This window comes from Zootoca vivipara, chromosome 2, assembly GCF_963506605.1.
Source record: "Zootoca vivipara chromosome 2, rZooViv1.1, whole genome shotgun sequence".
Taxonomy (NCBI): domain Eukaryota; kingdom Metazoa; phylum Chordata; class Lepidosauria; order Squamata; family Lacertidae; genus Zootoca; species Zootoca vivipara.
This window is the reverse complement of record NC_083277.1, coordinates 121,145,349-121,171,803: the sequence shown is the minus strand read 5'-3', so window position 1 is coordinate 121,171,803 and position 26,455 is coordinate 121,145,349. Positions and strand designations below refer to the sequence as shown.

The 26,455-nt window shown below is 50.0% G+C and overlaps 2 protein-coding genes across 6 annotated transcripts in view; one reads left to right on the top strand and one right to left on the bottom strand.

The window, feature by feature from the left end:
* Positions 1-3,067, top strand: part of GLI1 (GLI family zinc finger 1) — a 107,368-nt gene extending 104,301 nt beyond the window's left edge. For all 4 annotated transcript variants that reach the window (XM_035102352.2, XM_035102338.2, XM_035102360.2 and 1 more), the window contains one exon: positions 176-3,067. In XM_035102352.2, the coding sequence (XP_034958243.2) occupies positions 176-2,250 (2,075 nt within the window). In that variant the 3' untranslated portion in view covers positions 2,251-3,067. The remainder of the gene's footprint in view (positions 1-175) is intronic.
* A 2,055-nt stretch (positions 3,068-5,122) lies between these two features.
* ARHGAP9 (Rho GTPase activating protein 9) overlaps positions 5,123-26,455 on the bottom strand; it is a 37,431-nt gene continuing 16,098 nt past the window's right edge. The window contains exons 4-18 of one of the 2 annotated variants that reach the window (XM_035102371.2): positions 22,967-23,203; positions 21,608-21,796; positions 20,767-20,880; positions 19,188-19,249; positions 17,693-17,825; positions 17,475-17,570; positions 16,550-16,648; positions 15,536-15,662; positions 15,268-15,378; positions 14,033-14,131; positions 13,806-13,883; positions 13,201-13,245; positions 11,844-11,978; positions 10,692-10,797; positions 5,123-9,322 (exon numbers count right to left, since the gene is read on the bottom strand). In XM_035102371.2, coding sequence (XP_034958262.2) covers positions 9,136-9,322; positions 10,692-10,797; positions 11,844-11,978; positions 13,201-13,245; positions 13,806-13,883; positions 14,033-14,131; positions 15,268-15,378; positions 15,536-15,662; positions 16,550-16,648; positions 17,475-17,570; positions 17,693-17,825; positions 19,188-19,249; positions 20,767-20,880; positions 21,608-21,796; positions 22,967-23,203 — 1,818 coding nt within the window. In that variant the 3' untranslated portion in view covers positions 5,123-9,135. The remainder of the gene's footprint in view (positions 9,323-10,691; positions 10,798-11,843; positions 11,979-13,200; positions 13,246-13,805; positions 13,884-14,032; positions 14,132-15,267; positions 15,379-15,535; positions 15,663-16,549; positions 16,649-17,474; positions 17,571-17,692; positions 17,826-19,187; positions 19,250-20,766; positions 20,881-21,607; positions 21,797-22,966; positions 23,204-26,455) is intronic. The other variant, XM_035102387.2, reaches the window with a different exon arrangement.

Here is a 26,455-nt window from a genome sequence, read left to right as displayed (position 1 = left end):
ATCACATACGATGCTCTAAATATGACTGACAGGTGCCCAGGAGCCATTACTCCATTCTGTCAGGCCTTACCTCGAGCCTAGTAAGCCAGCTACAAACCATGGGCTTAGCTTTGGGCCTGGCTTTTTGAAAGGTGTTTTCTCTGTCCTTTTAGTCAACTGTGCTGCTTCTTCGCAGGCTCCACAAGAGAGATGCCTGGCTTGTGTGGGCCCCCCTCCGCTGCCTCTCACCGGCGCATCATGGAGCTGTCGTCTGGAGACCTGCCCTCCCTGTCCATGCCCAGTGAGCGCCGTGGCAGCACCACCAGCACCATCAGCTCGGCCTACACCGTCAGCCGCCGCTCCTCCATGGTGTCGCCATACCTGCCAGCTGCGGGAGGCCCTAATGGGGTGGGCCCACCTGACGTGTATGAGCCCATCTCCCCTGACACCTCCAGGCGCTCCAGCGAGGCCAGCCACTGCGGAGGTCTTCCAGGACTGGGCAACCTGACACCGGCCCAACAATACCGCCTCAAAGCCAAGTATGCCGCTGCGACAGGCGGGCCGCCTCCCACCCCTCTGCACAGTATGGAGAGGGCTGCTCAGCCCAGCCTTATGGCAGATTACTCAGGCTCTGCCCTGCCTCCTTTCATGCATCGACACAGTGCCAATGAATACCACAGGTGCAGCTCTGGCATCCTCCACCCCCACCTAGCACTTGGCCACAGTGCCCGGCGAGCCAGCGACCCCTCCCAGATGGTGGGTGAGGCCAACCCGCCCCCCAGAGTGCAAAGGTTCAAAAGCCTCAGCAACATGAGCCCAGGAGGCATAGGCAGAGCCAGTGGGCAGGCGATTGGGGGCTCGGATGCCAACCCGCAGCGCCACCTCTTCCCGCCACGACCGCCAAGCATCACTGAGAACGTCTTCTTAGAGAACGCTACCATGGAGAGCACCAACCCAGGTGGAGAGCAGGAACTGCTGGAAATGGAGCCTTACCTGGGTTACCAGGAGCAGAGCTACCCATGCCAGGCTGCAGGCATGGAGCTCCCAAGCAACGTGGCCCATCAAGGTGCACCCAGGACGATAGGCAACTTGCAGATGGGTCCTGAACAGCTGGAGGGCGGCTTTGACCAACTGGACTATACCCAGCCCCAGTGCCAGATGAGCCTGGCTTTCCACACAACAGTGCGGCACTGGGATGGCGAGGGTGCAGGGCTTAATCCCGCACCCCCCTCTGCCATGGGGCAGTGCCACTCTGCCCAGTATGCAGTCCCAGATGCCAAGCACATGGGAGTAGAAGGTCATGGTGGTGAAGGCCAGCAGGGCACTTTCCAGTTCGGCCAGGCCCACATCAAGGCTGAGCAGCAGTTCCAAGCAGCTGCGCCTGCTCTGGCCTCTTGCCAGGGCATGAAGCAGCTGCCATACAGCCAAGCCCAGCCTGCCTGTGCCAGGGGTGAGGGGTACCACCAGCCTGAGAGCCAACAGGCCCCGTGGTTTGGTATGGGGCAACCCCCCAGCAGGAGGCCCCAGACCCCCATGCTGCAGGTCAAGGAGATGATGGTTCGGAGCTATGTGCAGTCGCAGCAGGCGCTGATGTGGGGGGAGCAGCCAGCCGGTGATGCCATGATGGGTATAGAGAGCGGGGGACAATGCCAGCAGCCCCAGCCGTACCCTGGCAGCCCCAAGTACCCGAGCTACCCTGCCAAGCCTCCACCAGCAACGGAGACCAAAGCACTTTCAAGCCCTGGAGGCCAGTGTTACAGCCCAGGGATGGTTCCCCACCCGCCCGGGGGCCCCAAGCCGCTGAGCAGGCCAAGCAGCTTGTGCTACCAAGCCAGCCTCCCTTATGAGACCCCTGGTGAGGGGGGCCCCCACCGGCTGATGCGCTTGCCCCCTCTCCGCAGCGCTGAGGAGGCCAGAGGTTTCTCCATGCCGTTGGGCAAAGCTTCCGGGAACAAGTTGATGAACGCCCACCAACGTCACTGCCAGCCCCCCAGCTGCGTGGCAGAGGATCCAGGTGGGCCCTTCACCCCCAGGCTGGACATCCTCAAATCAAACTCTTTCTCTTACCTGCCAGAAGAGCAGGTGTCCAACAGCTTGGACACTCTGGACTTGGAGAACACCCACTTGGACTTCACAGCTATCCTAGACGACGCAGAGGGCCTCAGCCCCACCTCCCCACCTGGCGGCCCAGCCAACATGGCTGTGGGGGACATGAGCTCCATGCTGAACTCGCTGGCAGGGGAGAACCAGTTCCTTAACACCCTTTCCTAGTACAGTTGGGTTCATGACAGAGATGACGGGGACCTGCTGTGAACAGGAACCAGATGGGCACAAGGAGAGACAAGGCCAGGGTACCTCTTGCTGGGCTGGACTCAATAACTTGAGGTTGGGGAGTGGGACTGGGGGCTCTGCAGGGAGACTGAGTCCAATTAGTAACTTCCAGGCTTGCCTTTTGGTACCAAATTGCATCTGTTGCAACCTCAGACGTCCTGTACAAGGTGGGTCTCTTGTTGAGAACTGTGCTGATGGTACTGGGTGAAGGACAGGTGGCCATAGGAAAAGGAAGTGGAGTCCTTCCACTCTCCCAGCTGGAAGAGCGAAACCCATCCATCCTCTGTCTCCCGCACTCCCCCAAATGAAACCAGTATTCTTAATAAGCATCACCCCAAAGTGCCTCTTCTGCAGAGTCCCCTATGCATTGAGAGCTCTGACAGGCTATCAGCCTGCTTCTAGAGTTTCTTGAGCACAGCTGCATACCTAGGGCCCATGTCAGCCTGGAAACATTTTATCCACAGAGGAACATGTGCAAAAACAGGGCTTTTAGGCAAATTGAAAACTTTGCCTGCATTTAGCAGGAGAGATCAGTGATCTTGAGCAAGCAGGAATGTGGCTACCTGTTCATAGTTCCTTCTTGCAAATTCCACAGAGAAGGAAGGAAGGACTTCCAGTGGAGGAAAGAATTGACTCTGGTTTTGCCTACATAGAGGCTCTGGAGGTTGGTGGTGGGGCTCAGAGCAAGCTCTTCTTTGCACATGGCAAATACACTTCTGGCACATTCGGGCCTTTCAGCTCTTGTCTGGTAAAGCTGCTAGACTGCCTGGAGCCCTGAATTCCACACCAACCTGGGCGTTCTCCATTAGCTCCCATCCTGCAGTTGCCACCATGACAAAGCTCACATTGTGATGTAAGTGTAATGTTGGGGGATATGCAAAAACATCTGCTCTGGTGGCTTCTGCTTTCCTAAAGATACATGCCTCTCCACTATCCCTTGCTGTGAGAGCAGAATTGTGGAATCTGGCCCAATTTCACCAAAGGGCCACTCCATCCACACATCACATTTTTAAAGGCGTACATATAAGTGTCCTAATCCACCTCTGGTTGTGCATGTAAGTAACAGAATGCACATATAATTTATACCAGCAGTTCCCAGTCGAGAAAGAGAGATCTCATTGGGGCTGGGGCAATTATGTTTTACATGTGCACTTAAAAACAGATGCTTGTGATGAGCCCATGTTTGCATACATACATCAGGGAGCTGGGGTGGGCTATGGATCCTTGCCCGAGTTTATTACCTCTTGATGTATGAAAGGGTCCTTAAATGTCAGGCATTGGACAGAGAACTGAATCCCAGGGCTGAAAGATTAGGAAGTGAATGTGCATAACAGGCACACAAGCAGACCATAATGAGCCACAAGTGTAGAAAGCTGGAGGAACAACATCTCACACAGGATTGAAGTGCCTCACATGCTCATAACTCAGACAAGCAAGCCAAGTTACAAGGGATGACAAGACCCGCCCCTAAGGGCCCCCATGCCCTAAGATCACAGATCGGTCCAGCCTGCAAGAAAAATCCTTCTTGAACCCAAATCAGTTCAAAAGCAGGTTCACACATGTGTGTTGCATCACTTGAGTTGGGCTGCATATCTGGAGAACATTTACCTCCTTTTGAATCTCCCAATTTGGCAGGAAGCAAGGCAGCCACAACTGCTCCTGCTGATTCGCTCCTTCCTTGGCCCTTCTGTCCAGCCATCCTTCCCAACCTGTTTTAATTATCAGGGTTCCAGGGATGTGCCACGTGGGAAGCTGGTTGCCTTGACTCCCACTGCATTTGGGGATCTGAAGGTTTTTTACAGGTTGCAGCCTGGCAACTCCACAGGAAAGCAAATAAATCCCTTCCTCTAGCCTAGAGAAACATTGGCTAGAGGCAGCTCCTGCCATCTCAAGCTGCTTTGGGGGTTGTTTGTTTTTAACGTGCAGAAACCTGGTTGGGGCTGGCAACCCTCAATCTGTGGCACTTGTGCTCAGCTGGTGAGCTATAGCTCCTGCTATCTATTCAGTCCAGGTTCCCCAAATAGTTCAGAGGCTGGGTTCTTCAGTTCTGAATTTACATACAAAGATGGTGCCCTTTGTTCACAGGCTACAAATAAGCCAGGGGTTGGGGAGACTTGGAGGTAATGTTCAAACAGACCCAGCTGACTAAGCAAAACAAGTGCTGCAAAAGCTCTGGAGGGTTTGCATTGAGATGGACAACCACAAGAGTGGTGTTAAGAGTTAAAAGGAGACACCATCCCCTGTGGTTTTGGGACACTTGCCCCACTGTCACCTCTTCTAAACAGGTTTTGTAGGCTTTCAAAAACCTGTTTGACCAAAGATGACCAAGGACAATGAGCAGAGCCAAGGCCAGTGACGCTTTTGTCACCACTCCTAAACACATTGCCTGTTACATTCCTGAGCCCTTGTCTTCTTTCTCCAAAGCAGACAGGGGGATTCCCTGCTTCTGGGAACAAAACATTACAGGGGGAGCACAAGAAGCTTAGTTCCACCACATCTCAGTATTGTCTTCTACATGCTGAGTGGCAGCCTCTCTCTCCCAGGTTTGGAGCAGGCGTCTTTATTCAGCCCTGCCTGGAGTTGCTGGGTATGGAACCATGCAAAGCCACGCTCCACCACTGAACACCAGCTTCTGTCACTGAGCTAGCACCTTCTCCCCCTCCCTAGTCTCCCTCAGGTACTTATTCCCAATGCCCTGCACTCAAGCATCCTCCTCCTAGCAAAAGAAAAAGGGAAAGGGGGAAAAAAGAACCTAAGTTAAACTTGAGAAACCAAAGAAACCTTTCATCCTTTTTAGTTTTTGTTTTGTATCTTCCTTTTGTATTTTAGCTGGGAAGCTAGACCAATGCCTGTCCCTTCCAGGTGATTTTTTTGTTCATCTATGGGAAGGGGAAAGTATTAAAGCAAAAGGGTGGGTGATAGAGGAAATTTCTAGGCATATCATAGTGACATGTATTTTTATGGATTGTATATAGGTGTGCAAGTATTTTTTACCTGTAAATCTTTCTCTCTCTTTTTTTAAAGAGAAAAAACACCAATAAAAATGAAAATTGAAAATATTTCCTAAGGAAGGAGAAGCAAATCTGTCCCTTTTATACACATTGAAAGAGACTCATATAGCTGTGGAACTACACCAAACATTTAGCCTCTTTTTAGCCTTGGTTTTCTTGCCCCCAAATATTTCTCCTCCCTAATGTAACCCTGGTTCTCATCATGCATTACAGCATCCATGCTCTCAGATCAATTATTGTTATTTTAATCAAACTTCTTAATTGAAACTGATTCTCCCTCCGTATTATCTCCTTGCATCCATCTTGGTCACTTTTAAATATTTTAGAAACACATCCAACTGCTCCAAAAATGGGGGAGATAGCTTTGTAACAAGTGCCCAGCCAGTCACCAGTGTGCACAGCATACTCTCACTTGGGCTCTATAGCTTCAGCATACCGAAAACCAGGAGAATGGGTTGCTCCTGATCTTGATCTAGGAAATGCACTGAACTTCCATAGTGGGCTTACTACCAAAATAATGTAGGCAATCTTCTACTGATTAACCTTTGCTTACTCAGTAGATTTTTGGATGGCAATGGCTCCAACAAGCTGCTTGAAGCAGACCTTTCCAGACAGCTGAATTGCAGTTGATATAGAGATGCAGCTGATTGGGTGGTCAATAATGGATCCTTTTCAAATTGGCTGGATGTTTTAAAAAAATCATTTATTAAGGAGCAAGCAACTAGCGGTGCTTCCTGATTATACACAACCAAATCCTCCTCCTTCTTCAACAGTTGCGTGTGGCATACATAGCACATAAAGAAGCCAAGGTATGCTTTTAAATGTCATATTTGAAAAACACCCACTGCCAAATACAAGGATGCACCCATTTCATTTGTTTTGAGCACAGGACTATTTGTCAGTTAATTTTCCAAATAAGTGTTTTGGGAGACCACACAGAAGTGAAGGAAGGGCAGACATGGAGTATGCGCCAGAAAGAGCCAGAAGATTTCAGAGAGCAAATTGTATGGATCATTTATGGACCAGTTTCCTGACTACAGGGATACAGTCTTTCTTTCTTGTTCAAGCACCTAATGTCATGAACAACTATAGGACCAGGAGAAAACCAACCGGGGGGGGGGGCATTATGCAGGGATGAGGAATAAATTCATCTAATATATATTTTTTGCTTCTTAGGCAGTTCCTTGTCCAGGAGCCTCCTCAGATCCTCTGCAGCAGGTGTGGGCAACCTGTGGCTCCAGGTGTTGTTGGCCTTCAGCTCCCATCAGAGCCAGCCCCCACCAATGAGATGGGGTGAAACCCCCCCACCTCAGACAGCAGAGGTGCACAAGGCAGTGCCCCATCTGCCCCACTGCTTCCAGCACATGGTGTCACCCCGGGATGAAGACAAGCAACAATGCCTTGAGGAGCGCCCCAACTCTCAGAGAAGTCTGTGAGAGCCTGGGCATTCCTACATGGCAGGCACTGCTGCTTGTCTTCCCCCTCCACACCACCACCACCCCACCCCGGGGCTGAGAAGGCAAGCAGAAATGTTTTGTGGAATCACAGAATTGAATCTCGAAGGGTCATCTAGTCCAACCCCCTGCAATGCAGGGATCTCAGCTAAAGTATCCATTACAGGTGGCCATCCAACCTCTGCTTTAAAGCCTCCAAGGAAGGAGAGTCCACAACCTTGCCAGGGAGATGGTTCCACTGCTGAACTGCTCTTACGATCAGAATGTTCTTCCTGATGTGATGTTTAGCCAGAATCTCCTTTCTTGTAACTTGAAGCCAATGGTTTGAGTCCTACCCTCCAGAGCAGGAGAAAACAAGCCCTATAGATATTGGAAGATGGCTATCATATCTCCTCTCAGACTCCCAAGAGCATTCCTGCACACAGCATTGTAGCTCGTCCCATCCCCCTCCCTGGGGTTGGAAAAGAGCGCTCCAGCTCTCACTGAGTGCGGTGAGAAGGGGCAGCATAGGGTGGGGTGCAGCACATTCCCGTTTCACCTTGGGTGGCGAAATGAGATGGGCTGCCCCTGGCTCCCATCATCCCAGAGAATTGGCAATGCCAGCCGGGGCAGTTGAGAATTTGAGTCTAACAACATCTGAAGGGCCACAGGTTCTTCACCCCTGATCTATAGTTTATTCCTGTAGCCATTAGGAAACTGCTTTTCTCCCCCACCAAACTGAGGTTCCCAAGATGCTTGATTCTGCCCTGTACAGTAGAGAGGGGATGGATCACTCAGAAATTCTTTTTATTGAATGCTTCCCTTCCTCAACTATTACAAGTCATTGAGAAAACCAAGATGAAAAGTTCCAGGAACTATGTGCCAGCCTTGTAAATAAGTCCACAAAAGCCTACAAAAACAGAAACAAAACAAACAAAAAATGTGTTTGCTATGAGGGTAGTAGCCACTGTCTCCATAGTGGGCATGGAAAGGCTGGCTACTAACTTTTAAGACTCATCCAAAAAAAAAAGGACTTCTACTGTGTGAGCTGGATAACTTTTTCTCCATTCCACCAACCTTCTTCCTCCATGGCTGAGGTTGGCAGAGGAGACAAAGTGTGGTCCATTCCTTTTCTGCTAGTGTGCTCACTTGCCCACAAGAGATTCTTGATCAACTAGGGCTACCAGATGAGTTGTTAAATGCCAACCTCTTTGTATGCCATGAGCTAGCCTTCCCAACCTGGTGCCCTTCAGAGATTGCTGGGCTATAACTCCCATTGTTCCTGGGCTTTGGTCATGTTCACTGAAGCTGATAGGAGCTATAGTCCTAAACATATTGAGAGTGACAGATTGGGGAAGGCTGCCATAAGCTATGACCCAAATGATTCAGAGAGCCACAGCCTTATTAGAGTGGATGCTCTGTCATTCAACCAGCTCTTCCCACTGTAACCAGTCCTAAATGTCATAGCTCTGGACCAAAAAACCCTGTACTGGATCTCCAGTACAGAAAATTCAACAGCTTCATTAAGCTATAGTTCCCAGCGTTGTTTTCAGGAAACCATGGCAGTTTCAAAGTAGTTTTACGTTTCTTTTAATTAAAAAGTACTGATGTGCCCTAACATAATGAGTCATGAAGGAGACCTAGAGCAGGCATGAGGAAGCTGGTTCCTTTCAGAAGATGCTGGACTCCGAAACTCTATCAGCCCCAGGCAGCATAGCCAATGGTCAGGGACAATAGGAACTGTGGTCCAGAAACCTCTTAAGACAGGCATTGGTTCCTTGTTCCTGTCCTAGAGGATGTATGCTTTACCGCATGACTTTACAGCAAGGGCAAAATGAGGAACTGGTGCAGAAGAGTGCAAAAACAGAGCAAAGAAGCCTTGCACATCATGTGGAGAAAACATAACTGTTGGCTCAAGAGAATGAGCTGCAGAACTTGGCTGAATGATGATGTCAGAGGGACAGGATTAATGGGGAGTCTATTTTCGACATCCTTCTCTTTTCACATTCATACTCAAGGAATCGTGCTGAACCCTGTGGGCCTAGGTCCAAGCGCTGCCAGTCTCAGCTTCATTTTGCCTCAGCTACATTTGAGGCGTCAGAAATAGTTCTTTGTGGGGGTAGGTAGAGAACACCTTTCCCTATGGTGCACCAGCTTCTAAATTTGACTCAGTCTCAAGATCCTGGATGATGACCCTGCAGAGCCCAAGCCACCTAGAAATCCACACCGCAAGAAGCTGATGCCAAGCAATACTGGTCTAATAGCAAATGCGAGGTCAGTGGTGCTCCGAGCCAATGCTTTGCCCCAGGACTAGATGATCTCTGATTTAGTACGCCTTCAAGATAAAATCGTCAGTCTCTGAGATTTAGGTGCCAGCCATGTCATTCAGCACCTGGGGCCACAAAGATGCTGGGGAATTCAGTAAGAAGCAGCTCCACCACCTGGTTCTGGTACACCATGCCCTCCACCAGGCTGGTTGCATCTCGCTCATGTCTCAGGAGTGTTGGACCAAAGACAATGCCAATGTTCTGTGTCGTCATCCGGTTGATATCTGAGTGCTCCATCACTCTGAAGCGGGGAGGGGGAGAGAGAGAGAGAGAGAACCATCATAAAGCACTGGCCTCTGTCTAACACATCCAAGGCCAAAGAAGGCATGTGGATATGCTTTGGGTTTGAGATCTAAAAAGAAAAAGTGGTGCTCAACCAGCTTGAAAGTCACATCCCATGAACTGGAATGTCCTTTCCCTAGTCTATATGTGGGCTTGTTGTAATAATCCAGGTTAGAGGAAAACATTTTACACACGCTTCTTTCTCTGCACATCACACTAGGGAATATTTAAGATTTGAAGCCCCCAACATTCTTTCTTTTTACGACCTACAAAAGACATCCTTTGACATTCTGATTCCAATCAGCTGGAACTTCTATTTCTCACCACTGTGTCATGTAGTGCTAGCTCCCAAATACCGGTACTCCAGCTTTCCAAACTCAGTATAGCCAGGGCCGTCTCTAGGCCCGGGCCAGGTGGCGCAAGGCGCCAGGGCGCCTAGCCACCAGGGGCGTGGAAGAGGTGGCGAACGGCTGGTGTCTGGGAGCAGCTGCTGCCGGCACCCCCCCCCTTGAGCGTCCTCTCCTCTCCTCCTCGTGAAGCAGAATCAGCGAGACTCCTGCCTAGAGTGGCACCACGCGCCTGCTGCCACTCTAGGCAGGAGTCTCGCTGATTCTGCTTCAAGAGGAGGAGAGGAGAGGAAGCTCAAGGGCCGTGTGCCCTCGCCGGGTCACTCCAGGTGCCAATGTGGCGGCTGTGGCCGGGGCTGCTCCTCCTCCTGCTGGCCGTGCTGTGGGGCGGGGAAGCGCTCCCGGCTCAGGAGGTCCTGAGGCCGCTGCCATCCTCTGCCTCCGCGGCACCCGGTGGCCATGACGCCGTGCCCGCCCTGGGCAGCAGCGGTTCCCCCAGAAGCGAGGCGGCACGGAGCAGCAATGCCTGGAGGGCGCCTCCGCCATGCCGCGCCAGGCAAAGTGCTGCTCAGTAAAGGTCAGTGACTCTGGGAAACGGGGGGGGGGGGCGCACCGGAGGGACCTTTGCACCACGGCGCCGGATGGGCTTAAGACGGCCCTGAGTATAGCCTTGCAGAGTAGATCTGATAGGAGAAGCAAGAGAGCTGGAATTATACCAGTTTGCTTCCACAATATACCTTTTCTCTGCAATTGCTATCCTGTGATTGTGTGTGCACAATGCAACGTAATTGCAAGTCCGGTGATGACAGATAAAGCCCTCATTGTTTGTCAGTCTTTTAATGGGATTTTAAGCAAGGTTTTTTAACAGGATATTTAACAGCTACCTTCTAATATTAGTAACCAATGCCACACATGCCAGTAACAGGTAGTGGAATAAGAAAACAATTAGGGTTGGATGGTACATTAATCCTGCTTCCTTACTTGCGAAGATGCTCCAGTAAATAATGCAGTGTGTCCCGGTTCGGTTGGGGGAGGCTCTGGATCAGTCCTGCAAGCTTGGATACTTCTTTCTTGGGTTCAGACGACTCTGTGTAGGGAAAAGCAACCAGCCACTCCTTAATTGGGCAGGAGGTGAGATAACAGGCATGCTTAGAGAGACACCACCAGCTTTCAAGAGGCATCATCAGGAGCCACAAGAGACCAGGAAATGGCTTGAGGTTCTTGCTCATCTTGTGAAACAAACAGGACTTCTAATCTTAGCAACAGAATGCAAATGACTCTGCAGTGATTACACTGCTAATAAAGTAATTTTACAAACCCAGATCTTAGTTGGTGAAAACCAAGGCTTTGGGGTTTAATTACTCAAAAAAGTAGGAAGTTACTAGGTGAATTATTGCAGAAAAGGGCAGTATATACTTGTTCTGAGCCATTTTTCATCCCCAGCTGCAGAGAAAATTGTTGGCAGCTGATATATGTGCTCCTGCAGCAGGTGTTTTACCCACCATGTGATCTCGGCTTCTCTACCTGCATTTCACCCAAGCTCTAAGTTATGCATGGGAGCCACTAATGTGCTAACTGGGGGCGGGCAAGGGGAAATGTGATGTCATCTGAGCTGCCAAGTCTCCCACTGAAAAATGCGGGATCAGCAGCGGTGCGGCACCGGAAGTCGCTTCTACGCATGTCTTGACATGTGTAGAAGCAACTTCTGGTGCCGCTCTGCTCGATTTCCGGTGCCCAGACATGGGCAAAGCGGCACCCGAAATGGAGCCTCCCTGGCAGGTAGGAAATCTGGGGGATTTACGGGATTTTTTTTCTGTTCGGGATAACAGCGGGAAATGGATTAAAATCTGGGGGTTTCCCGCGAAAAACGGGAGACTTGACAGCTATGGATGTCATTCCTTTTGGTCAGGGATGTCCAACAGGTAGATCACGATCTACTGATAGATTGTGGAGGGTCTGTGGTAGATCGCGGTAGATCTTGGGAGACACCCCCCCAAAAAAAAACAACTTGGGCTCCCTAAAAATAGCTCAACAACTTTGGTAGATCACTGCCAGTTTTTTATAGTGGGAGTAGATCTCAGTCTCTTGAAAGTCGGACCAAAGCCAAAAGGCAAGGACAGGAAATACACTTACTGACACAAGCCACAAATTCATCAAAGAGGTTGTACGGAACCAGTGGCTCAGGCAGCTCCCGGAAGAAAAGCTTGAGGGCCCCTGTTACCACATGCACATCGTCCCATTGGGGGTCACTGAGGCGCAGCTTCTCCTCTAGAAAGGGAGAAATAAGACAGTAGAGCTGCTGAAGACAGGCAAATGAGGAGTCAGAAAAGTCTGCCTGAAAGGAATCATTGTGCCCAGGTCACAAGAAGCAATTGTTCCACTCTCATTCTGCACTGGCCAGGCCACATTTGGAGTACTGCGTCCAGCTCTGGGCAGCACATTTTAAAAAGGACATTGAACTGTTGGAGTGTGTCCTGACAAGAATGGCAAAGAAAAGCAAGGTCTATGAGGAACAGTTGAAAGAGGTGGGTATGTTTAGCCTACAGAAGGGTAAAGATAGGCAGACGTCCCAGCTGTCTTTCAAATGTCTGAAAGGCTGTCACAAAGAGGGAGGAGATTAATCCTGTGTTGCTGCAGAAAAAAGGACAAATTGCAGGGAGTTGTATTTCCCTATACTCAGGAGAAGCATGCTAACTATATACAGTGGAACCTTGGTTTTCAAGTGTCTCAGAAGCCAAACAATTTGGAACCCAAACACCAAAAGCCCAGAAGTGAATGCTTCCATTATGGAACGCACTTCAGTCAGTGCCGTCGGAAGCCACTCGGGCACCCGGAGCAGCAAACATGATGCGCCTCCAGGGGTGTCGTGTTGCTATGTAGCGCGTATCTGCAGCGTCGCTACGTAGCAACGCTGCGCATGCGCGCTACATAGCAGGGTGGCGGTGGCGGCGCCTGCGCTGCCCCCAAAACACGGAGCTGGGAGCAGCCCGCTCCCCCTGCTCCCACCTTGCTACGCCCCTGACCTCAGTAGTTGAATGGCTTCCGAGGCGTCTTTCTTCATTTTTCTCAATGGAATTTGCCAACCGCCCATTGCGCCTCAGTTGTTGAATGTTTCAGAAGTCGAATGGTCTTCCGGAATGGATTATGTTCAACGACCGAGGTACCACTGTATAAGAGTTGACTGACAATGAGACAGACTGCCTTGGAGAAGGTGGAGCTATTTAAGCAGAGGCTGGGCAGCCACCTGTCAAGGGTGCGGTAGTTACTTCCTGCATTACATATCATGCACTGAATGGGGGCTGGACTAGATGACCCCTGGGTCCCCTTTTCAGCTCTGTTATTCTGCAACTCAAGAGAACTGCATCCTGCATTCAAGGCACAAGTTGGCTCCATAAAAGGCTTCCATCTCTGCCTTGCTTGTATTGTGTTTCTCATTCTGTGTTCTTGAGCTCAGAGACAAAGTTGTAAAGAAGCAAGCACCCGTCATTACCTTGCTCAGGGAAGACGTAGCGCCCATCTGAGGTCACTGCCCGCTCTGCAAGACAATGCAATGGTTACTGAGGGCACCAGTAAGAGGAACAAGGCCTTTGGCAATCCTATCTTCACAGCATGTCTGACATAGATACAGATCAGCAAGCCATACACAGATTCAGCCTTCTCCTTCTTATGCTTCAGCTCTATGATTTATACACATATTAAAGCAGTATGTTTACATTCATAGGTTTGCCTTTTGCCTTATTATAAATAATTGCAAAAGCAGCTGCAAAATTGCTTTGGGGGAGCAGGCATGTGTGCATTGGCTACCTTCCAGGTGCCAGGCAATAGGTGGCTTCTGTCCTCTGGCTGTTCTACAGCTGAACCACACTGGAAACAAAACTAGAGACCTATTCTCCACCCCCAAGATAGGAAAACATGTATGTTGGTATTGAATAGGCTGAAAAGTACTTTTCAAACTGGCCCCCGTTTTTCCAATGCTTCCTGTACCATCACAAAAGGAAAAGCCCAGTGACAGAGGACAAGATGGCTTTGAGACTCAGCAACTCCTTTCTCTGCAATTCCCCCCCCCCACTTCTATTTATCACTGTAATTACTCACCATGATCAACTATGAATCTCAGCTTTTGAATAACGGCCAAGTTCCCACTGACCCTGTAGATTCCATCTACATCCAGTCCTGAAAAGCAGAGGAGAAACCCTCCTGTGAAATCTCATGGACCCCCAATGGAACTGGGCAAAGTGAAGGCAGGAGGCTACTACCAGGGTCAGGGCCAATTCCCAGCCCAGGCGATGCCTCATGGAGAAGGAATGGTGAGCACAGCGTACCTCTCTGTTCCACAGCTTCCACACACTGCTGGACAAAACGTGGGACGGTGCCCCCTTCCCGTTGGCACAAGGCTTCTAGCCGGCAACCAAAGACCTGGTCTGGGGAAATAACAACATCAATAATACCCCACCCACTCTGGGCGGCTCCCAGCAGGATATTAAAAACATGATAAAACATCAAACATTAAAAACTTCCCTAAACAGGGAATCTGCCTTCTGGTGTTTTCCAAAAGTCAGATACTATAGTTGTTTAAGGAGGGTGTTCCACAGGGAGGGCGCCACTACCGAGAAGGCCCTCTGCCTGGTTCCCTGTAACCTCACTTCTTGCACTGCCAAGGGAACTGCCACAAGGCCTTCCGCGTTGGACCTCAGCGTCCAGGCAGAATGATGGGGTGGAGGTATACTGGGCTTTAAAAGTCAGCACCAACACTTTAAATTGTGCTCGGAAACGTACTGGGAAACAATGTATGTCTTTCAGGACCAGTGTTATGTGGGCTCGGCGACCACTCCCAGTCACCAGTCTAGCTGCCGCATCCTGGATTAGTTGTTGTTTCTGGGTCACCTTCAAAGGTAGCCCCACGTAGAGCACATTGCAGTAGTCCAAGCAGGAAATAACTAGAGCATGCACCACTCTGGCGAGACAGTCTGTGGGCAGGCAGGGTCTCAGCCTGTGCACACCAGATGGAGCTGATAAACAGCTGCCCTGGACACAGAATTGACCTGCGCCTCCATGGACAGCTGTGAGTCCAAAATGACGTCCAGGTTGTGCACCTGGTCCTTCAGGGGCACAGTTACCCCGTTCAGGACCAGGGAGTCCCCCACACCCGCCCGCCCCGTTCCCCAAAATCAGTACTTCTGTCTTGTCAAGATTCAACCTCAATCTGTTAGCCACCATCAATCCTCCAACCTTCTCCAGACACTCACACAGGATCTTCACCGCCTTTACTGGTTCTGATTTGAAGGAGAGGTAGAGCTGGGTATCATCCAGAGGAGAGAACTGCATCTGGAGGGCACCATGTTGGCTCCTGCTACATTTCATGTTCACAACAGCCACACCAAAATTTACACCCATCTATTGCAGCCATGCTGGTCATGATTATGGGGAATTATTTTGCCTTTTCAAGGGTTTCCCATCTGAAGCATTACGAGCAAGTACATCATGATGCCAATTCTACAATACCTCTAAAAGTCCATCATTCATACACCACCTAAGCTGAAAGGGTTTGGGTAGTCACCTCGGATCAGTCCTTTTTCCTGCAAACTCCGCAGTGGAGGCCGTTTGGCTATGAACCGCCTCAGCTTGCTCTTGACCCGCTTCTTGTAGGCTCTGTCTGGACTTGAGGGTGCTAGGAGATGGGCAGGGAGAAGGGGGGAGAGAAGAAGTTAAGGCAGCTGCTACAGTAGCTGAAGCTCAGATGTCCCAGCTCCCCTACCTAGGCCAAGGCAGCTTTATTTAAGAAACTCACTTAGCATTCCCCACACCCAGATTTGCTTGACACAGACCTGCCTCCGCCTCATTCTTCAGAGCACCTGGCTCCTCCTCATCATCAGCACTGAGGTCCACAAGTTCAGCACTGTTGGACCGGCAGAGTGGATACAGAAGTGGCTCATCCAGAGGATTCTCTTGATCCTGCAGTGTGGAAGGGAGGCAGATGAAGCCAGTAGGGGTGGAGCAAAGCAGGCAAATGAATTTAATTCATAATTTATCCCAAATGCAAAATGCGGTGTTTCATTGCTAGGGAGACCTAGATTGGGCTGGCCAGTGACTTGTCATGGTGATGCAACCCTGACCCACATAATCTTCCAATTGGCATTTCATTTAATTCCAGTCTTCCTCAACCACACTTTCAGCTTTGCAACTGGCCCCTTAAAAGCCCTGGGTCTGGAAAGCGGGAGGAGGGCAGAGGGGCCAGCTGTAGTGCCATTAGCCTTCCCTGGTGGCCTGCTTCTATCATGTACCAATCCTTCTCTGACACCATGGGTCATATCTTCAATGGAGTAAGATTTATTACAGGCATCCCCAAACTGCGGCCCTCCAGATGTTTTGGCCTACAACTCCCATGATCCCTAGCTAACAGGATCAATGGTCAGGGATGATGGGAATTGTAGTCCAAAACATCTGGAGGCCGAAGTTTGGGGATGCCTGATTTATTAGGTTTGGCCCTAGTTCCCTGTTTCCACATCAAGCTGTATTTTTAAAAAAACAAAACAAAAAACACAAATCCATTTTTAATGTGTTTCCCCGCAAAACACGCAGTTTTATACTATTTTAATACAGCCTTATTCTAAAATGTATTTTGTACACATTTTAACATAAAATATAATATTGGTAACTTGCTTTTTCAGCTGAAAACTATTGCAATAACTGCATTTCAATAATAACTGCATTTCAATCCATGTTTCAGTCCCAGGAAGTGCAAATGAGAATGGTTCATTAAAACAAATGCAGATTGAACAAAACCTCAAGCATTTCTAACTTTGAAGAGGGGGAAGAGCCTTTTGGTTTGCCTGACTCACCAGCCTACGGATGACCCTTCTGATTGCCTGGAACCAGTCTTGGCTGACAGCCTCACTACCTGATTGCAGGAGATACTCATTGCCTGTCACGGTGCGGAACTAAGAAGAACAGAGGGGGAAAGGAGAGAAGGCAGGCTGGATTAGGCAACGGCTCTGTGTAACCCTGTGTTTTCCTAGAATACATTGTCTTGCATTTCAAAGGAAATCTGTATGAGGAGCCACTGGACATAATAAGAGCCCTGCTGGGTCAGGTTAGAGGCCCAACAGTCCTCTTTCATAGTGACCAACAAGATGGGTCTTGAGAAGCCAACAAGCTCCTGCAATAGCAGTCTCCCACCACCTCCAATCCCAGAGAGGGAATTTAGCTAGGAGTGAGGAGTTGACTAACCCTTGAGAATGTTACAGGTAGGTAGCCATGTTGGTCTGAGTCGAAGCAAAATAAAAAAAATCCTTCAGTAGCACCTTAAAGACCAACTAAGTTTTTATTTTGGTATGAGCTTTCGTGTGCATGCACACTTCTTCAGATACACACTCATACCTTCTGAAGAAGTGTGCATGCACACGAAAGCTCATACCAAAATATAAACTTAGTTGGTCTTTAAGGTGCTACTGAAGGAATTTTTTTATTTTCCTTGAGAATGTGCTTTTGAGCAGATTCTCACCATCCACTTCCCAGCAGAGACAATCCATGGTCTGGAAATTATCCTCTCTCTTCTCCATGCAGGGCACCTGCAGTAGCCCTTCTTGAGCTGCTTCTCTATTGCAGGCCAACACAGGACCATTAAAGGTCAACTCTGTGTTCTTAAGTGAGAGGAGCAAACAAAGCCACAGTGGGGGCAAAAAGGGCTCAGTTCTTGGCAATGTGACATCTGACCCCAGGTATCCCACAGGTCAAGGCTCATTTCCTGAGCGTTCACACGCTTACATGGATGACGTTCCGCTTACTGGACAAGTCCCTGGCCCAATCAATGCGGGCACCACGCAAATCCACACTGCTTTCAGGCCGGCTACTGGCTGGAGTCTGCAGGAAGAGAGGAGAAGGAGTTAGCTGGGAGAAGGACACAGGAGGCCTCTGCTGTCAAGCACAACCAGTTCTTCCTTCCTCCTTCACCTTCCACATTGTGCCCTGCTTGCCCCACTCACCCATGCAGCTGCCATCTTGGGGTCCTTGTAGAACATGAGGCTGTTCCCAGCCAACACCAGCCACGAAGATGCCCAACACTTTCTGCGGGGGGTGGGGGTGCGAGAAGCAGGGTGAGAGTCTATGGGGATGAATCTGACAGCATGCATATTCTGAGCGCACACACAAAAGCAGGAAAACAAATGCCCCCACATTCAGGCATGTTACATTGATTGCATTAATTGGCTGGACTAAGCACTGCAGTTATATAAATGAACCCACCTCAACCTTACATTGAAAGCAGCCAGTGGCTTTCTTGCATTTTCAGACTTCATATGGAAGACTTCATTGTATCTTGCTCTGATGCCATCACACCCAGAACCTACTTTATGTCTTCAGGCTGCCCTCCCCTCCCCTCCCCTCCCTGAAGGCAGCTTCTCTAGGAGACAGAAAACTCTAATCCTAACCCTCCCCTGCCTTGCGGGAAGATAAGGCTAAGGAATAAACCCTACACAAATCCTGAGAGGAGTCCCTAAGGTGGTTGGATGGCACCTTGTATGCCTCCTTTCAGCAATTCCTGCAGCCAAGTTGGTGCCAAAGGGAGTGCTCTGCTTTCCTTTGGACCACATGAGTGAGTCTGAGAGGGAGGTCTTGTCATCTCTGGGCAGCCCAAAACCTCCGCACACACTGTCCAGGCTCGCACCCCAAGGATGTCCCTTCAGTGCTGCTAATGCAGCTGTTTGACTTCACCCCTGGGGCGGACTCCATTATCTCTCAAGACAAATGGATGTCAACAAGGAATCAGGTGAGACTTTCTTTACCTATTTCCTGTTCTCTGGAACTAACTCAATATCCCAGTTTGAGCCTGAGGGAAGGAGAAAGAATTCCTCCTAGGTCATAGCTGAAGAACTATGTTCAGATGTTGCTGGATTCCATCTCACATCAGCTCCAGCCAGCGTGGCTGGTGATGCATGAGCACTGGAGCCTCGCAACTCTGGAGGCCACAAGTATCACCACAGCCCTGCCTTAAGACCAACTGGTCTCATTGCTGCCCACTTTTTGAAGACCCTGGGGCCTTCCACAGTCATTGGCATGGTAGTATATCCATCGTATTGCCCACAAGGCTTATTTAGATACTCCAACCTCTTTGATTAATATGTGTCCCATTTCACACAAGCTTGCTTCCTCTGCCCCACCAAACTTCTCCCCTGATGGAGAGAACCCAGGCTCAAATCTGCTTTATTTCCTCCTAGGTTGGCTGGGCCCCCTCCTGATCTGTGACAGTAAGCTGAAAAAAGGCCCAATTATCCACTGACAGCCCTTTTGTCCCTTCACAGCCAGGACATTGCTTGTCAAAACCCCTTCAGCTGTGAACTGCTATCCAGCTGGAAGTGAGCAACCAGCCAGGTTAGCATGAAGACTAGAGGACCAAGGGCTGCCCAGTTTCCACCAAAAGGAATAGGGGGAAGCACCCCTCCTCAAGCATCTTCCCACTGCAGGGGGATTCCAGCGAGGTACCTGAGTTTTCGGCCTCCTTCTGCAATCTTGGTTTTGTTCAGCTGTCCGGTTTTCTCCACCATCTGCAGCGAAGAAGCATCAGCATCAGCAAGCACCATGGGCAAACCCTCTGACCTTTTCTGAGCTGCAGGATACTCCCCAATAGCCTCTGTTTCTCAACAGAGCTTAACCTGCATCTCTCCATCATATCAGACAGGCGCTTGTTCTATTGCAGGGGTCCCCAGACTTACCGGCGTTTGGGCCGGTTCCAACTGCGCCGATCGCGCGGCGGGCCGGAGGACGGGGGAGCGCGCGCCTGTGCGGGCCGGCGGGCGGGGGAGTGCGCGCCCGTGCGGATGCTGGCGCGCGGTGGCGCGGTGGCGCGCTTCCAGGGTGGAAAAAGCGCTGAAAATCCGTTGTGCACATGCGTATGGGCCTCCCCCGACCCGGAAGTGCACCAGAAATGACCTCTTCCGGGTCGGGAGAGGCCCATACGCATGCGCACAAAGGATTTTTGGCGCTTTTTCCCCGACCCGGAAGAGCGCTGCTTTTATATGCTGTAAGAGCGGGCGGCGAGCGGCGGGGGTCGTCGTGGGCCGGATTGGCAGGCCAATTGGGCTGCATCCGGCCCCCGGGCCGTAGTTTGGGGACCCTGTTCTATTGCCTTCTCAGATGACTACTGAAGACATTCCTTTTCCATCAAGCCTTGGAGCTGGTTTTATATATGATCTTATTGTTGGTGTTTAGGATTAGGTACTGCACTGGGTACCTAATCCTAAACCTACCGGTAGGAGGATTAGGTAAACCTAATCCCAACCTAGCAGTTCAAAAGCTGCAAGTAGATAAATAGGTACCGCTCCAAGCGGGAAGGTAAACGGTGTTTCTGTGCGCTGCTCTGGTTCGCCAGAAGCAGCTTTGTCATGCTGGCCACATGACGCAGAAGCTGTACGCCGGCTCCTTCGGCCAATAACACGAGATGAGTGCCGCAACCCCAGAGTCAGTCATGACTGGACCTAATGGTCAGGGGTCCCTTTACCTTTACCGCACTGGGTCTCCCTAGCCCACCCTGCAAAACTTTGTTTTTCCAAAGGCTGGATTCCACTCCCTGTCGCCCCTTTGCTTCATTCACCCTCCAAGCCACACCGCCGGTAGCAAACTGTGCTCGCCTTCTATTATTCCTATTATTATTGGGTAGTCCATTGCCTGGGCTGCACTTTTGACTTCAATCAGATCTTGCCTGCAAGTTTTCCACAGGCATCTGGTTCACAGGTATATAGTCTAGGACTATTGGTGCCATTGGCCTGATCCCACAGGGCTCTCTTCTTATAAGAGCATCCTACCCCACCCCAAAACTGAGAAAGACGCCTGCCTGACATGGCTGTCCTAAACTCGGGGTGCTCACTGCTCCAGATCCTTTCCAGTGGGGAGGCGGGGAGGTTTCTTTGCTCAATGATATTTATATCTAGCTTTTCCTCCAGGGAGCTCAAGGTGGTTTATAGATGGTCCCCTCCCTTTTATCCTCACAACAATCCTGTGAGGCCAGCCGGCCCCATGGTCACCCAGTGAGCTTCACACACTCTAACCACCACACCACACTTACATGCAGCAGGTCAGGGCTGTCTGTGGGGGAACCATTGGCAGATCCCGACGGTGCAGGGTATTCCTCTAGCCAGGCCTCACAACTGTGTTGTGAAAGGTTCCGGCGATGACTTCCCTGGAAGGAGAGAGACACAGAAGAAGTGAGTCTCCCAGCCTCTTTGGTGTATCAAGTCCAGGGCCAGCCCTGCCATTAGGCAAAGGGAAATGACTGCCCTCAACAGCTGGTTCTGGATGAAACGAAGGGGTGGCAAACAGCTGCTTATTTCATTTGTTATGGGTGATATCCAATGTTAGTCCTTCTCAGAGTAGACCAACTAAAATCAGTGACCTCAAGTCCACTAATTTTGGTGGGTCCACTCACAAAGTTTGGATAGCACCCTATCTTTTATTGTCTTTTTCTCTGCCAGGGAACGGGGAAAGGAATTTCTGCTTCAGGTGCCAAAATAATGTGGCTGACGTTGGTTACTTTTGCACCTTTACTTGACATGGGTTGGAGGGGAGGCCATGCCATTTGCCACTCTGCCTCACGCAGCCAAATGTCTTGGGCAAGCCCTGGTCCAAACACATTCTACACCATTGCCCTGCCCCTCCTGTTCTCACACCTGCAGTTCCAGACAGACACAGAGTAACGCAAGGCTGCGTACTGACCGATGCTCCCCAAGGAATCCTGGGAATTGTAGTCTGTGATAGGTATACTGCAGTTCCCAGGATTCTTGCAGTGGGAGGGATTTGCTCTAAATGTCTGGTGTGCACACAGCCTCCATTCATTACCACATGTACCTAATTCCTCCACTTTTGGGCACACAGTTGCTCCCCAGCCCCCCCCCCCCCCGGTGACTTACCTTGGGCACGTGTGTCTCTGGCAGCACCATGGACTTGGTGTAGCTCAGCTTCTTGTCCCTGGTCCTGAGACCCTGATTCCCAGCCTCCAGCTCCCCCCTCTTTGCTCCGTCTGGGTCTTTGTCCAGTGTTTCACCCAGAGGAGGGTCTACAGGAGCTGAGGGGCTGTGTCCCTCTGCCTCTCTCAAGCGCTGCAAAAAATGCAGAAACACAGAAGGGGGGGAGGATAAAGTGTGGTGTGTGTGTGTGTGTGTGTGTCAGGAAGAGAAGCTTCTATCTAGAGAACCGGACAGCTTCCAATTAAAAGAGGTTGCCCTTCCCCCTCCCCACCCCAGGCTCAGCAATTCCAGAGACTTAATCCCCAGGGGCCCCCTGCTATTTCTTTCAAACCTCCTCTCTCACATAAGCAACAGCCCTCCACCCTCCTGACCCACCCACCCCCCATCTGTCCTGCCCTGACCCTCTGCCGCTGATGATCCTAACAAGACCTACAGGCACAAGCTCTCCTGGTGGAGGAGGGATGCACGGGGCAGCGGGGCGTGGGGAGATGGAAGAGCCAGCTTGGGAGATTAGCTGGCACTGGCAGGCTGGCTCCTTCCCCTTGGCCAGGACTCCTAGTTCGTTAGAAGTAATTACTGCAGAATTCCTCCAGCAGCGGCCCAGGGAGAGGGTGCCAGGAAGCAAGGGGCTTCAGAGGGAGGCAGCCTGTGGGGGGAGGGAGGTGGCAGCAGGTACCTGTTTGTAGGGTTCCCCAACAGGTGAGCCGCCGCCCCCAATAATGGACCAGGGGGCCCTGTGTGGTATAGTGCTTAATAGTTCTCAGCTGGGACCTGGGAGATCCGGGTTCAAATCTTGATGCAGTCATGGATATCGCTGGGTAGCCTAAGGCTGCTTCCAGACTGTTGCCATTTTTGGGTGGGATTCAGTCACATACCAGCATATTCAGGCTGTGCAATGCAAATTGGTTTGGTGCTCTGGACTTTTTGCAATAAGGAAAGTAATGGGGAAATACACGCTGGAAAGTGTGAGATCACAATTGCTTGACACAACACTGTCTATCCTTCCAGCAAACAAATATTCAATAAATAGTTGGTGCTGTCCAAACCCCCTACAAACTTTGTGCAAACAGATCCGGATGAATGGTAAATAAGCAGGTTGTCCAGAAGCAATCTATTTCTTTGCCTTACCCACCTCACAGCGTTGTTGTGAAATTGAAAGGGCCAGGATGGGAGGCAACAATGTGAGCTTATCACCTAAGCACTGCTTGCCAGCCCACCCCCCTTGAGAAATGCTTGAAGTGATGGAGGTGAGATTCTGCACTAGCAGTTGCACACACTGGTAAGAACCAGCAGCAGCCTCACCATCTCCTGGCTCCTTCGCGGGGGTTTCCATGACTTCTCGCCCGTCACTGGCTTGTAATAGTAACTGCGCAGGGAGCCAGAATCGATGTGCTGCTCCCAGGTGTCCAGCACCTGCAGTGGGGGGCTGCGAGGGCTGGGGGGCATTGTGGCTGGTTGCTTCATCTCCTCCAGGTTGCAGTAAATTGGGGTCTTTTCCCCAACGGGATGATGGGGAGGCAGGTGAGTATCATCTAACATCTGTCAGAAGAAAACAGGGGTGCTCATTTTTTCAGATATTAAGAGGAGGCAGTTTCTCCTCATTGTGGAATGCAAAACAAGTGAGAGGAAGCCTCCATAGCATGGGATTTTTATGGTGAACCCAATAAAGAGCTCTGGATAACTTAACTTCAAAAATAAACATTTTCCAATCCCCTAGACAAGGGGCAAGAAGAAGGCAGATCTACTGATAGATATTTGAATGATCAAGAAGATTTGAGGCCTCTCCCAACTGGTTAACAATAGCAACAACAAAGGCCCCAATCACATGATACATTTAAAGCAGTATCATACCACTTTGGTACTACTAAGGCAGTATCAAACCATCATGGCTTCCCCCAAAGAATCCTGGGAGCTCTAGGTTGTTAAGGGAGCGGAGACTTATTAGGAGCTGTCCCCTTCTCCTCCCAGAGCTACAATTTTTAGAGATCCTTGTGAAGAGGGATTGAATTTTAAACCACTCTGTAAATTGTAGCTCTGGGAAGGGAAGGTTTTTTTTAATAAAAAAACAAAACAAAAAAACCATACCACCCCTGGCACACGACCCACTATTCCATCACACAGCACAAAACCTCCAGATAAAAACCTGGCAAACCAAAGGTCTGTATCACCTAACAGACTTCTATAAAAATAACAAACCCTTATCAACGCAAGAAATACAAGACAAACTAGAAGACACCCAAATGCCCTGGTTAACACACCACTTCTTAAACAATCATAGTAAAATCAGCAGCAACTGGCTCTTGACAACATATGAAAACCTCCTCCTAACAACAAAGGGACACGGCAAAGGGATGGTATCTGCAATATACAAAATACTACTCCCAAATCCCACGAGCCCCCTAGACATAATCAAAAAACAATGGGGGGACGACATAGGCTATGAGATTAACCCCACTCAGTGGACCAGAATGTGGTCTAAACCCTGCTTTAAATTCTTATCAATGAAAAGGAAATAACTCTCTCTGAAACTCACCCAATCACAATTGAACAGTCAAACCCTAGGGCCTAAGCCAACCCCCAACCTCTCAACACCAAAAGAACACAAGCAAATAGCAAAGAGAACCTGCACAAGCGATGCTGACACAAAACCCCACACATGCATTAAGCAAAATAGAAACATCGCCCCCCCCCGACCCCACCCCCACTCACCATTCCGCCCTCCACCTCTTTCCCCCTTTTCTTCCTAATGTAACACTAATGTCTCAACAAATGAAACTGATCTGTAGAAAATGTAACTTGAAAAAAGAGACATTGCACATACTTTTGTAAACCAGGAAATCTTTAATAAAAAAATACATTTTAAAAAACCTACAGTAATTCCTGGAATCAGAATGCTTTGATTCTAAGGGCATGGTTTTTACACCAGATCCTACAAGCCTGAAACCTGCCTTTCCTAGTCCCAGATCACGGCCTCCTGTGCCCTCCTGACCTAAGGCAGGTGACATACCATGTGGCACCAGAACATTTCTCAGATTTTTTAAAATACTGTATTTATCTTCTTTTTAAATGTTTGTTTTAATACTGCATTGATGTTTGACTTTTATTTGAACCACACTGGAGTCCATGTGGAGACTTTAAAAAGATGAAGGTGCAGTTTAGACGTTTTCAAAATGAACAAATGCTCAAGGGACGCAGGCATTGCGAAGACCCTCCCTTCGGCGGATACTGCACTGCGACAGAGAGAGCAGCCACCTTGCCTCCATCATTGGAACAAACTGACCATGTAATCACCTGTCCTATCTAGGTCTGTAATCCTCAGACGTCTCCAATCTGGAGTTTACATTCATCCCCACCCTACAACGTGGAGCCTTTTACTTATGGCGGAAAGATTTTTACCCCACCTAATAACCAAAGTTACCCCCATTTTATCCTCAAAATGCAACTAAATGTGAGAAGTACATGTGGGCGGCCAGAGCCCTGGGTTGGAGTCACACAAGTTGGCTCCAAGCCACACCCCTAACCCCAACAGAATCCACCTGAACCCCCACCCATGGACCATCACAAACACTGCCCCGTCCCAGAGAGGTCCTACTCTGCTGCTTTCCTAAGCCTTGACTTTGCTAGAAAGGCCCCTCTTTCTTCCCTCCACCCACCCATTGCTCAAGAGGAAGCTGAAAACCCTTGCTTCATTGCTGGGGTTTCCAATGATTCCTTTAGCAGTTCAGAGAGCCTCCGCTCCCCAACGCCTCCTTTTGCTCTGCGTTGGCCTCCCCCAAGCGCTTTCCCTATTTTACCACCCCCCCCTCCCAAACTGCCTGTTCCAAAGGCCTTTGCTCATGCCCACCTCCCCAGCCCCAGTTCCCCCTCCCAGCCCGGTACTCACTGCTTTCAGTGCCTGGGTCAGGAGTGCAGCTCAGAGTCACACCCTGAGGCTCTGGCGGCCCTCCCCCTGGCTTCCCCCACATCCTGTGTGGGCAAGACCAGCAGCCTCCCAGGGAAAGGGCAAAAAGGGGAAGTGGGGTGCAGCATGTTCAGATGTGTGCTGCTGTGACCACCCAGGAATCTAGTGGATTGTTCAGTCCGCAGGTCCTGCATTGCAGGGGGTTGGACTAGATGACCCTTGGGCTCCCTTCCATCTCTACAATTCTGTGATTCTATTATTCAATTCATACTCTGTGATTCTAATAGGTTTCTTTTGGATTAAGCAGCATATAAAGTTTATTAAATAGATATAAGTGTGCAGTTAAAAGTCTGCCCCAACCCTAGTACAGTGGTATTTTACCATTATTCTCTTACCGTATTTGAGACACTGGCCAATCCTTCCTTAGTAAGGAACACTGAATGGAAACCCTGAAACTGCTTTTACTGTACAAACCGCTGACTAGGCCTACATTTACCATGTTGCTGCTCGCAACCACAACTGTGGTTTCTGTTTGCTTAAAAGTAAGGACCGGAAAGCAGTAGGGAAAGGATTAACCCTTTCCTCCCCAGCTGTGAGCCCAACAAAAATCCCTCCCCCCCCCACCCGCCGTGCCCACGACAATCAGCAGTAGCAGGAGAAGTGGGATTTTCACTGGGATTGCAGCTGAGGAGCAGGATGGCCACATGTCCTTCTTTATAGACCAGAGGCAGGAAATCTTTTTCAGCCGGAGACCCAAGGCTGTGCAGGGTGTGTGGGCAGCCGGGTACACTTGCCCAGGCCTCAGAGGGCTAAGTCAGCTGGGGGGGGGGGGAGAAGCACCAAGGACCAAGAAGATATGATAGCTATCTCCCAATGTCTAAACAGGGCTG